General features: G+C 37.0%; 1 protein-coding gene across 9 annotated transcripts in view; it reads left to right on the top strand.

Annotated features, from left to right (window-relative positions):
• ARID1B (AT-rich interaction domain 1B) overlaps positions 1–13,701 on the top strand; it is a 489,414-nt gene that overhangs the window by 416,917 nt on the left and 58,796 nt on the right. For 6 of the 9 annotated variants that reach the window (XM_058168923.1, XM_058168915.1, XM_058168857.1 and 3 more), the window contains one exon: positions 378–506. The exons of the other annotated variants lie outside the window; for them this stretch is intronic. In XM_058168923.1, coding sequence (XP_058024906.1) covers positions 378–506 — 129 coding nt within the window. The remainder of the gene's footprint in view (positions 1–377; positions 507–13,701) is intronic. 9 annotated transcript variants of the gene reach the window in all.

The following is a 13,701-nucleotide window of genomic DNA, read 5'->3' as shown; positions in this document are numbered from 1 at the left end:
GAAATAGGGAATGGAAGGATTTATATTCCTTGCAGAAAAATCCTTCCATTCCCCACTATCCTGTCAGAGCTGGAGAAGCTTCTTGGATGAGAAGCTAAACATCTTCAAAGAAAAAACAAGAAAGTCCAATTGTGTTCTGAAAAAGCACCTTTGGAACAACCATAACCTGGATGACTGAGAATCTCTACAGACATCTGTAGGGAGTATGAGATGAACCCCAACATTTAAGGCTAGGGAAGAACCACATTTTTCTCCTTATTGCCAGAGAGTAAGAGAAAGCAATACAGCTGTTTTCCAAACAAGAAGAATCCTGCCATCAGGTCCAAGCTTGTGGTCCAATACAAATCCAAAGAAGTTGTTCTTTTGTTCTGCTTTAGGCCACCATACATTCGGTCGCCTGCTTATCCCAGCCAGTCTGGGGCTGGCGGACGCCCCATGTTTTCTTCACAGCACCCCAACTATGGCAACGCTCAGGGTCCCATGATGCATCAGCCTGACCAGTACGGGTAGGTAGCCGTATCAACTGGACTTGCTGTGGAATCTTGACAGATTTTTTTTTTCTGTACTGCCCATTTAGCTGCCATTTGGCTACCAAAAGCACCCAAGAGCAAATATAGTACTCGCATCGGAAAAGCAGTTTGGTTTTTGTTTTACTAACTGTGTCAGATATGGTTTTAAAAATCTGCATGTCACCTGTACTGCATGGCTTGTGGCATGGCTTTTTCCCTTCATGCTTGAAAGGGAAGGCAAGATTCTCATCGGCTGAAAATGAATTAAATTTTGCATTTTTCTGCACCATTACCTGTCCTCCATATTTTTTTTCATCGATGTCTAGGAGCAATACCACGAAACTCTGATATTTCCATGACTGTATTGTTGATAATCATCACATTTCATTTCTCCCCTGGAGTAAAACATTCTACTTTTTGACAGGAAAAGAATATTGCAGAAGCTAAGTTAATAAAAGGCTTACGCAGAGTGCCATGATATCAACGTTTAGACAGTTTATGTCAAGCAGGTGGGGATAACTTACTAATTCCTCCACCAAACAGAGTAACTTGAATTTGCTAGCATGTATCTAACTGAGGTAGAGAGAATTATTTTCTAATTATTATCTTCTTATCCCATAACTTTCCTATTATAAGATTTGTGGGTTTTATTTTTGCAACACTGACTAACTTAACAATCTTATAATTTAGTTTCAAAACGTAAGTGTTTTACTTCATAATTAAAGGGTTGGCCACCTGGAAAACTCAAGATTTTTTTAATCCTGATTCTGCCTACAACTCACTACCACCATCACCAAGGAAAGCAAGGCAAATGATTACAACTTTTTGATCTGTGAGTAGTTTATTTGCATCTGTATCTGTGTATACAGACAAACAGGCAAGATTCTTCCTTGGAGAGCTTTTGAAGCTTACTCAAAGTGGAGTGTGTGTGTGTTTACATATTCTAAAAGCTATGAAATCATTTTATAAATAAAATAGGTAAGTTCCATATGGGATGACCCACTTGAAAATCAGTGTTGCTGAGAAGTACCCTGTTTCCCCCAAAATAAGACATCCCCTGATAATAAGCCCAATGGGGCTTTTGAGCACATGGCAATAAGGCCAAGCGCTTATTTCAAAGTTCAAAAAAATATAAGACAGGGTCTTATTATGGGGGAAACACGGTATAATATTCAAATGATATATGCACTAAAACTGGGGGCATTTAAATTTCTCTAAGGGATTAAAAGAAGATACAACGTAATCCAGGCTCTTTCAAAATCAGGAGATCCATTTAGTCTCAGAAAGCAAGTTTGACTTTTTTTTTTCTTGGCACGTCACCTTAAATAAATTTGTTAACTTACTTTAAATGGCACGCGTCAGAGAAAATTCACTTCTACTGAGGCAGAAAATCAGTGCTAGCTAACCAGAACTTGGAGGGTCAAGATTTGAGATTCAGATGGTTATATCTTTACCTTAATATAGAATTTTCTTTATTAACATCAAAGATTTAACATACAGCATTTTTATATATAATCATCAAGTTTCATTCGATTCAGTGAAGTTTACTCAGACCCAAGTGACTCCAAAATTGCACTTTAAAAAACAACAGTTCAGACATTTCTATGTGTTAGTAATATATTCAACATTGTACCATATTGTGTTATTTCTGGGATAAGATTTAAAGAATATGTATAGCTCAGGATTGAAATGAGGGGTTCTTGGTGCTCTTTGAGCTTTTTTATTTCTTCAGACATTTTATTACCCTAATTAGGTAACATCATCAGTCCTAGTAAGGAGTGATGTTTGCTGTCAGTTTATATTCTGGTGTCTTACCTGTTGGTGGGGCTGGTCTTAGAGATTTGGGCTGTTTACTGAATGTTCTTTTTTCTTATTTGAGGTTTCTGAATTGGGGTATTGCTTACTTGATTGTTAGTCTGAAGTTAACCTTGAAGTTAATCTATGCTGCTCTGAGTGCGGATTACTGGTGGAGAGGTGCTGGAGTCTTTTTGTTCTCTTTTGGGCTCCTTACTAGCACTGATAATGTTACCTAGTTAGGGTAATGAAACATCTGCAAGAAAACCAGCTCCAAGAGCACCAAGGGTCTCATAACGAGATTTTTTGTTCCTGAAAAATGTTGGCTTCTAGTTTATTGAGTGCTATTTTATACATACAGGATGTCATTTTGGACACTTGTGTAACCTTCGTGGTTGGCCAATTTTCCCCCTTCCCTCTGAAAACAGATATTTCTAACACCTTGAGTCACAAGACTTAACAGCTATAATTTGCAATTGTTTAATGTAGTCTTCCAACTCCACTTGTATACAAATTCAACGTAATCCGTTCAGAATGGCTCTTTGCAGTTTATTTTATTCCATGGAATTTAATTTTTTTATTTGGATTTGGTTTGAATACTGTGGATCTTGTATAATCAAAGTACTGTTTTAACTACAATATAGCCCAGCTTTATTGAAGAGCTTCTTCTCTGTACAGGTAGTTTGAAACATTATTCCAAATAGTTTGCTCTTAAGGAGCAGGAAACAACCTTGAAAAAGCAAGGTGTCATAAAGAGTTAAATTGATTTCCTTTTTTTTTTTCTTCCCTTCCCGCCTCCACCCCTACAAAGACATTTAGAAGCTGTATATAATGGATAAGGAGAGTATTCTCAGATGTGACAAATCTCTGTAATTACCGTGGAAGGATACAGTGAGTGCACTATAAAAATGAAGGATGGCAGCAAGAAGTGAGCCTAGTCTTTCTCAACTGTTTAGATATGAAGAAGTAATAAAGGCAACAAATAAAGTTGAAATTAAATTTTAAGGATTTACCAATTTTGAATGTCTTAGGATGAGCATCTGAGTTGAGACACACTGGCTCAGATAGACATTGTTGAGTCCACACATTGTAGCTTTTAGCATTTCTAAAAGAAACTACTTTACTTTGTGAAATTAATAAATTCCTTTAAACAATGGAAGACATATCCTTGTTTTCCCCCTTCCTCCTACTACAGGACTGTTTATTGCATAGAAAGCACGGATAGCATTTATTAGTATAGATTGGCATGTTACCATGGCTAATAAATGAATATCTTAGAAAGGAAATATGCAATAAAACTATCAAATTATGCATAGTAGAGTACATGGATAAAGTTTACTTTCTTATAATATATTGTAGATTCTGATGAAGTACAGTGGAAAATTTAGGACAAATAAAAGGAAATAACTTTTAACACAGCCCATAATCAAACTAAAATATAGTTGACCAATTTGGACGTTTCCAAAGTTGAGACTATGAATGCTATTAAACATGAACATAGCATATTATTTGCAGTATCCAAGCACCTGGTTCATGTACCACAGTAAACATCTGTATGAATTCATTCCAATAAATTTTTTAGGTGGCTTCATTTACAATACCAGCCAAAGATCAGCAAACCATAATGTGTTTTAAGAGACTGTTTTTAACCAGGTTGCTGTATATCAGCTACCAGGAAATATGAACAAGATCTTTCTTGTGAATTTCCCCTTTGCCATCCAGATAATAGCTATTCATGATGGGGTGGGAAAAGGATGTGGGACTACATAGGCCAGTGATGGCTAACCTTTTACGTCACCGCGTGCTGGCCTGCATGCCAGAAATGGCACACGTAACCCATCCCGCCTGGACCACGCGGCCTTGCTAGCCTTCACACATGCGGGAGCGCCAAAACCTGGAAGAACAGCATTCCATTGCACATGCGCAAGCTAGCACCCAAACTTTCAATTTCTGGCATGGACACGCACCCGACAAACAGCTGGCCATCACTCATGTGCACGATGTAAACCCGAAAGTTTAGATGCCGTCTCGCGCATGCATGACAGAACGCTGCTCTTCCAGGTTTCTGCGATCCTGCGTACATGAAGGCCAGCTGACCAGTGCGTGTGTGTGCACAGGAACACGGACAAGAAACCAGTAAGATCGCGCATCCTTCGCAGGATGGTTCCGCGTGCCACTTCCAGCATGCGTTCTATAGGTTCGCCAACACGGACATAGGGCTTGAGGCAGCACTAGCAGAATTCTAATAAAAATGGCATTTTTATTTTTAAATGAACCTCTCAGGTGCCCTGCAATGGCTACTAAGCAGTTTCACTGTCAGAAAGGGACAATCTTTTTCTGGTGCCATTTATGCTTCATCTAGGTTGCAGTTAAAGTCTGATTTAGGTGTTTCCTAAAGTCATGGCAACAGGTGGTGAGAAGCCATGGTTGTTTGTGTGATTGTCAGACCCTTGTATTGCTGTTAAAAAAAAATACTGAAGTCCTTAGGAAACAGGGCTAAGACATGTTCCTCTCCTTGCAAGACATTTCTAGGGGCCTTGTTGGAGTTGGGCTGGTTTTGCTGCTGGCTGCAGCTGCTTGTCCCACAGAGTGCTTCTAGGAAGATTCCTATTTAGAAATTGACAGGGCCCCCTTGGGGAAAGAAGACATGAAAATCTGTGCTCAAGCAAGGGAACTAGGCACTTCTCTGTTGCCTGAGCATCAAATTTCATTGTAACCTGAACATGTATCATACTCATCACCCATGATTCTTTCTTGTACGTCACATATCACTGTCACACATATGCCTGCTGCATTCTCAGGCTTCTGTTCTACGCATGCCAACCGGGGGTTGAGAATTGATGAGATGTTACATCAGGCAACGAAAGCATGTAAGGCATTTTGAGGAAATAATAATTTATTTTATCGTGCCGAGAGCCAATGTCTGAGACAAGGAGAAACAGGGATGTTTTGTTCAGCCTGATGGCCTTAGTGGTAGTGAAGTGGCGATACAGCAAATCTGTGTTTTGCAATGTGATTCTGAATTCAAATAATATATTTGAATATATTATATGCTCTTCCTCAAATAATATATTTGAATATATTATATAATATAACTCTCTTTTTTTTTTATATACACTTCTGTAAATGCAAATGAATGGATTGTTTTTAGTATGGATGAGTTCAGAATACAAATTCTCTTTGTATAAACTTAAATAACAGACGCTCTGTGGATCTGAGAGAGAAAAGGAGCATGCATGCATGCACACACACACACACACACAAATATTTCTTTACAACCAACTGAGTCCTCTATCAGCATTATCTGGTGCTGTGTATCTATTTGTAATTCATATTTCGTATTGCTGTTGCTAGCAAAGCACTTTTTCACAGTTCTCCAGAATCCTGAGCATGTAAGACTACTGATGGACCAACAGCCATTGGCAAGGAAATATTGTTAATAGACATAATACATTTATGTGTCAAAGAGAAGAAATAGGGCAGAAAGATTTAGAAGGCGATATGCTTGTGTTGAATTTGATAAGGCTGTGTTTTTTCCTCTCCTGAATGTATACGTTTACACAAAACTCTGGCTGATACAATCCATTTCATCTTGATGCTTGATTTGAGATTACAATTTTAAAAGAAACTCATAGCATGCAAATTTAATACAGCAAAAGAAGTTGAAAGCAGTGTAATGAATTTATACAAAATCTGCAGTTGCTATTTGTTTTTAGTTTCTGCACAAGTTCAATATGAAGTTTATTTTTCAATTTTCTCCATAAGAAGTTTACTGTTCCCAGCATATTTGTCCTGATGTGCATATAGTAAGCAAAATTATTTATAGATGCAAAACTCGAGAATGAAATCCCACATTAAACCAGTCTTCTGATTTATATAAATAACTTAGTGAATTTTTTGATCAGGAAGAACTTCTAGTAGTGTAGCAATTCATAGTTGTTATAGTTAATTTTGAATTCAATTTTTATTGACTGATAACTAGGTGGAGGGAAGGCTTATCAAATTGGACAAGACACAGAATTGGGTAGATTTATGTCAAAGAAGACACAAATTTGAAAGTAATACTGATAGGTGAGAAAATAGGCTGAAAACAACAGAATAAAATTTAAGAAGATTTGGAACCATTTATCACATGGACTGATATAAAATAAGAGATATCTAGCTTGGCAGTAGTCCTTGATTTAGAGATTTTGGAATAAAAACTGTTTCCAAACTAATTATGAATTGATTTTGCTTCATCAGCAAAAATACATTTTCCAAATTACAGGAAAAACTGTTTTACATTATTCTGACATTATTGGTAAGTTTTTTTTTCCATTTTGTGTCCAGTTCTATAGATTTTATTTTAAGGAGGATTGAGACAAACTAGAACAGATTCAGAGAAGAACAGGAAAGAAAATAGGCTTCTAGAAGCCATGTTCCTTGATAAGGAATTAGGAATATTTAACTTTGAGAAGACTGGAATGACATAAATTAGTACTTTATAGGTACCTGAAAATATGTCAGAAGAAAACCAGGACCTGGTCTTTATTATCTTATCATGTGCATAGTATATTATGGAATAATGAATGTAAGTTATTTGGAGGCAGAGTTTGATTAAATATTAGTATGGATTTTCTAAATGTGAAAGCAATTTAAAATAGAATTAATACCTCAGAGAGGTGGGACTCCCCTGTATTATGCTCAAGTAGAAGCTGGACAGCAGTCCATTATGAATGTTTTTAACTGCATTAAAAAGTGGCTGGACTAGTAAGCTAAATGGCGCTTTCCAAGTAGACTTTGTATGATTGTGGCATCCTAATTTCTGTAATACTATATTAAGTCTTTCTGTGAACATAAACCTATTCCTGCAGTTCCCAAAGTTGAGATTTCTAATGGACCTCAGTATATAAAATTACAATTCTTGTCATTGGTATTACTTGATTGTCTAAGCAATAACTTGCAGTAAAAGCAGCTGTGTTTTGGCTTCCAAAAATAATCCCCTTGAAAACTCAGTTGGATAACATAGAGTTTGCTTCTTGGCCTAAATTACTGTATGGCATTAGTATGAGCTGTTAAACAGCTGCTGCTCTCTGCCTCAGTGCTGGCTTCAGTTCATTAATGGAGGAATTGATTCCTGCTGTTGAGTGGCTCTCAAAATATGTCCATGCTTGTTCCTATTTGGTTTTTTAACAGACATACAAGTGAATTTTTTTTAATCAAAGAGAGAAAGAGAGAGGAAGGGTGGCCCAACATTTCCTTTCACCTTTTCCTTTCATTTTTAATAGGAATATCTGCATTGTTTTATATTATACATTATATATGCTTATATAAATTACACACACCGATGTTATCTTTTATTTGTGTGTTTTAGGAAATAGTTAAGTCTTCTAGGCAAATTTTAAATGTGTAGGTCAAATAAATGACTTTTACATATTGTCGTAATTTTATTTATGATTTGAGGCCGCTCAACTTCTGAACAGCTCTGGGCAGCCCCACGCCAGGCAAGAAGGCTAACTCAGTATCACACATAGAGAGACACAACCCATAGGGGCTCCCAACCATCCTATCCCAAGGTCTGGATGAACCACATTTTTAATAGTTTCAGAAAGTCATTAAGGTAAGAGCAATATAGCTCTCTGGTGGGATGTTACACCAGAAGGCAGATGCTATAACCAATTAAATGACATCCCTGTAAAAAAAATGGTTATCAAGAAAATACAAAAAAATTCTTTGCTCATAGGTACAGTAAGAAAGGACCTTATTCCAATGATACTGTTTTTTGTTCTCTGTATAACTGTTGTACTATATCAAAAGTGACATAATTTCATAAAAGTGGTTGAGAATTGGAAAAAAATGACAGTAATGGAATACAGAAGCAACATGGATTAAATGAAGATTATTCCAGGAATGCTTTTACCAAAATAATTGATATGTTTTTGCTTTCTATGTTGACATAGAAACTCAGTTCCCTGTTGTGTTCTTAAAGTGAGAATTGTGGGTTTGGATAAAATTGAGGTCACCTGTTTGTCAGTTATGCATTTGTATACCTCATAAACAAATGTTGTTTTGGTTTAGATTGCTTTCTCAGAATCACAGTATAAATTCACAAATCTAGTAAAATCTGCAAATCTAAGACATTTTGCTTATAACTTGCTTTCAGAAATACACACACACACACACGAAGGACATATTATTTATGTAATGTATAGTAATGTCCATGTGACATCAAATTAGCCTATTAGTTTGACTTTAGGAAACCCAATTTTGCAGGGGGTGGAGGGAATCTCCATTTATCCATAAAACCATTATTTCTAATTCACAGGGTTGATTGACAAGTTATTGTACTTTTATACCAACCAGTAACTAGAGTTCAGTCAGTGAAACATTTTCTTAAGTAGCAAGATATAAACCATAGTAAGCAACAGAAAACCTAAATAGAGAATATTACAGCAAATAAGATCAAAAAGAAGGGCACTAGTACAAACAATTATCAGTAAAATATTAATATTTTAAAATGTGAAAAAAAGTTCTTTATATCTCTGGGATAAAGTATTATAATGTCTTCATCTGGTGCAGAAAATACTGCAATGTAAGCATTAAAGCAGCTCTTTGAGGAAGGCATTCTACAGATAGGACATGACTATAGGTAGTCCTCAATTTATGATCATAAAGGGGATAGGATCATTTTCCATTAAGCAATATGGTCATTAAGTGAGTCATGGCCACACATTATTTATTTATTTATTTTTGCTGCAGTTGGATATCATGTGATTGCAATTTTTAGCCTTCCTTACTGGCTTCCCCATTGTCATGGCCTCAGAGCCATGCGGGTGAAATCAGGTTCCACTGGGTTCTGCACCCTAGAGATTTGATAGCCACTGAATAAACTCTCAGGTCTTTCCTCAGCCAACCCTGATCCTTCTCTAGTTAACGTAGGTGCCAAGAAGCAGGGCAAACTCTCCCAGCCTGAGAAAATAAGTGTCTCGCAAGCAGCGGAAAGATGCTGATTCTGCAAGCAATACCTCATTATTGGCAACCATTGAGCAGGGAATGCTTCAGCTGCATATGCTCGCCAGGAAAGGATTTAATCCGCACAGAGAGTACCTTTCATTCCTGGAAGCATCTTCAGAATCTGACTTTGTGATTCATGAATTCCTATTCTTGGTGCTTTCATTTTGACATTGGTTTATTACTGATCAAGTTTCCGATTCATCCTTTACTACTTTTCAAGCTATATTGTGATAGTAGATTACTAGATCTACTGGATTACATCTTCTCATCCTCTAGTAAAGTATTGTGCACATGGATACTCTTTCTCCTGATTCCACAGCTCTTCTTTTGTCTAACCTATGTCTATTTGCCGATGCCACTCCAAACCCAAACCTTCCTGGTGATTTTACCAGTCTCACTGCAAATGTATTACTCCTAAACACAGTGTATGTATGTGTATTTCTACCCAGTACCACTGCAACCCTCACTCCCCCCATCCCAAGGGCTCACATCCCATATGGACTTCACTTGCTTATTGCCTGATCATTTTCTCCCTTCACTGAAACCAAGACATAAAATCCATTGACTGCTTGTTGAAAGCCATCTGGGAAGTCCAGAAATTGCCTGCAGGAGGCTGCAAGTGTTGTAAATGTTGCCAAGTGCCCAAATTCCAATCATGTGACTATGGGGGTGGTGCATTGGTTGTCACATTGAGAACAAGTCATCAATCATTTTTTCAGGGCTTTCGTAACTTTGAAGTGCCATTAAATGAATGGTTGATTATAAGTTGAGGACTGCCAGTGGTAAAAATTCCCCTTCCCACTTGGCCTCATTGTATGGGGATATCTTAAGCATTTCAAGTAAAACTGAAGGTGTTCCATCAGAGAGCCTGTCCCAACCCTTTGGGGCTTGTAAACTAACACCGTCTTTTTGAATTAAACTCAGAAATGGACTAGCAGCCAGTGCAGTTGTCAGAGTTTTCGTTTAATATGATTGCATCTGCCAATTCCAGTTAACAATGCAGTCGCTATATTTTTGACTTGTTGAAGAAAGGCAGTCCCTCTTAACGCTTGCAAAGTTATATTTATCTGGGTGGTTATAATTGTTGGATGTAGTCTAAATTGATAAAAGTCACATAAGATTCCAAGGCTTTAGCAACCGTGCTAGATTCAGAAGTACTCCAAATTATGTGCCTTTTCCCTAGGGACTGTGTAACCCCTTCTACAATGGGATAGATACTCTCAGCCAGGTAGAAGCCATGACAAAGAGTCCTTTTGTCTAGCTGCAGCTGATGCACCAGTACATGGAGTAGAAGGGTTTCTTAATAAATCATACTCCTATTACCAACTAGTGGTACTATGCAGTGTAATCTACCTAGAATTGCTCTGAAAGACCACTCAGAAGCTGCAGTTGGTGCAAAATGTAACAGTCCTTGTATTAATGCCAATAGAGTGCTGATTTTGACCTATGAAGCTATATTTGGCTTAGTGCTGAGTTCCTTGTAGAACCATCTTCTCCAGCAGGGTGCTGGTACATGTGTTCTGCAAAATTGCTATCTTTCTCTGCTTCCATGAGGTTGGGAAGACTAAGGCCAGAAGGTGCTGCTTTTTTCATCATTGCCCTATATCAAGGAACAGCCTCTCCTTAGGGAGAAGGCTTGCTCCAATGGTGATTGCTTTGCAAAACCTGGTTAAGACAGTTTTATCACAGCACATTTTAGCTTTGTTTAGGGCAGGGGTCTGCAAACCTGACTCTTTTAAGGCTTGTGGACTTCAACTTCCAGAGTTCTCTGGGAGTTGAAGTCCACAAGTCTTAAAAGAGCCAAGTTTGCAGACCCCTGGTTTAGGGAGTTGACACCATTGTGTGACTGAACCTGTATGCCACTCCAGTTAACCTAATGCTGTATTTGTTCTCCATTTCTATTAATTGTTTTTCTAAGTCAGTCATTTTATATTTTTGAATTGTATGCCACTAACTATTTTGATTTGTGGGGTATAATTATTATACAAGTATTACTAAAATATAATACTGGTAATCTCCCAGTAGAAATTAAGCTGATCCTCCTCTTTGTTAATGTTTCAGAAGACTTAAAATATGGAATTAAATGAGAGAACATTCCCTTGAATTTATCATGTCATGATTACTTTCCATTTTATTGAACATATGGTAGTATCGTGTCTGGCTGGTTTACTGTTCATATCGATGCTGTACTGTGTGTGAATGCTTGGTTTGGTTTTTATATTTTATGTAAGCCACCAAGAGCTTTTGGATTGGAGGATATAAAGATGAAAGAAAATGGAGCAGGAGAGTACAGTAGCACAATGCAGCATAGAATAAAGTGAAGGCGGGGTAGAGAGTGAAGGACCTCTCCCACTTTTAAGGGAAATTCATGAAGAACCTGACAAAATCACTAAGAAGGGACCTTAATTCTAGTTAGTGAGACTTAGTTGGGTAATTATGAAAGACTGTTGGCTAGACTAAAAAGTGAGAAGAAAATTCTCAGAGGAAAGCAAACCACTTTTGTGATGCTGCCAAGAAAATATTTGGCAGGCATCAACCTTGATTTGAGGGATTTTGTACTTTTTAGTGGCTATAGTAGTAAAGAAATTTGGATCTAACTCTTCTCTCTGCAGTGTAATTTATTTTATTACGTTTAATATCATCTGAGTTGGCTGACTGTAATATATTTATTATCTGCTCTGGGATTTTTAAAAATGTAGTCCAAGATACAAATAGAATTAAATTTAGAAAATACAGAGTTAAAGCCTTGTTATGATAATTGTTTATCTTTTAAGAGATTTTCCTCCATGTATTGATGCATCATTTTTATTGTGTTTTTACTACCTTAGCATCCAGCAGCCAACCTGAAGTTATTTTAAAAACCTCAGTACTTAAAACGCCAGCATGGACAAATCATGGTGTCTTTAGAACTTGGCCCTGATTCTGAGCCCAGTTACAAAGCAGGTTAATCATCTGAAAGAATGATTGGTATAATAGTAGGCATATCTAAACAATTTAGGACATCTAAAATTATCTAAACAAATTTAATCTCATAAATACAGAAATACAGTTCCCCTTCTACTCCTGTCCCTTAGGAGCCAACAAGGAGATCATATTGAGACTTGCAGGTGGAGAAGAAAAATTCCAATCCATTGGCAGAGGAACAGAAATTGATGCAACGTAGCATTAGATCCAAAACTCAGAAGAAATAGAGATGTGTCTTGCTTCTGACAAAAAAAAATCCCTTGAGTTTTAAGCCGAACTATGAATTACTTGGAAACTGAAGTCAGCCTTAACTGAGATGCATCTCTCTTTATGCTAAACTGGAGCCTTTTAAACAAAACAATTCTGTACATGCTGTTTGATTATAAATTGTGACTGAATTCCTCCAGAATGGGCTGTAATTCTCAGAATAATTTCCTAGAAATAAGCCTCAGTGAACACAATGGGATGAGCTTGAAATAACCAAATATTGATTTCCATTGTATAGACCATTAATATCAATAGAACATGTCCCATAAGTTTTGGTCATAACATTAACCAAATTGAAATTTCTTTTTTTAAAGTTCTGTAGGGAGGAAAACGTTAAATGTTTATGCAAACACTATTGACCAATATCTGTTCCATTAAAAATGCCACTGATTAAAACAAGTAAAATTGTTATCCCCCTTATTTTTTTGTCTCCATCTCCAGAAGATTTGGAATCAAGCCAATTATCCTATACAAAATGCAGTGTCATTCTCTGAATAGCAAGTATATTTTCAGAGTGTATTACTATTGATTCTGGAGAACACATTCCCTTTTCCCTTATATGCACATAGAGTGCACATACACACCACACATACACACACTCACACTATACCCCCACTGCTAACTTCTTGCTGTAGAAGCTAATAACTAGTACATTTTGGCTACTCGGCAGTAGGTTAAGAGAAGCTGCTGTGCATTAGTTTCTTATTACGATAAAAGCGTTTTACTGAGTCCTTCATGCACAGTCACTAAGCAACCTGCTTCAGGTTAATTCTGTTTACAGTGCTATCAAAAATAACTCTGACTTAAATGTGGCAGTCATTAGTATTTCACAACACAGTAGTGTTATCTATACTTCACACCCACTGTCAGGAAAACAAGGGATATTTGCAGTAAAATAGCTATGATCATTTGAAAGTCTAGCGGGATCCAAAGTGCACAAACAGTTTTGTGTTGTCAGGATGTATACATTGAGGAATTCTATATATGCCACAGAATATAAAGAGGAATGTAGAGGGCTACTGATTTCATATTCATATAAGGCTCCAAGTGTTCATTTATCCACAAACTTTCTCTTTCTCTAATTAAAGGAATTAATAAGAAAGAAAGAAAAAACAGCCTTGGCTTTTGCCTCAAAAGCTGAAGCCAAGCCACAGAGTATTATTGAAAAAGGTAT

The sequence above is a fragment of the Ahaetulla prasina genome, chromosome 1 (assembly GCF_028640845.1).
Source record: "Ahaetulla prasina isolate Xishuangbanna chromosome 1, ASM2864084v1, whole genome shotgun sequence".
In the NCBI taxonomy this organism is placed as follows: domain Eukaryota; kingdom Metazoa; phylum Chordata; class Lepidosauria; order Squamata; family Colubridae; genus Ahaetulla; species Ahaetulla prasina.
This window is presented reverse-complemented; position numbering and strand designations above follow the sequence as displayed.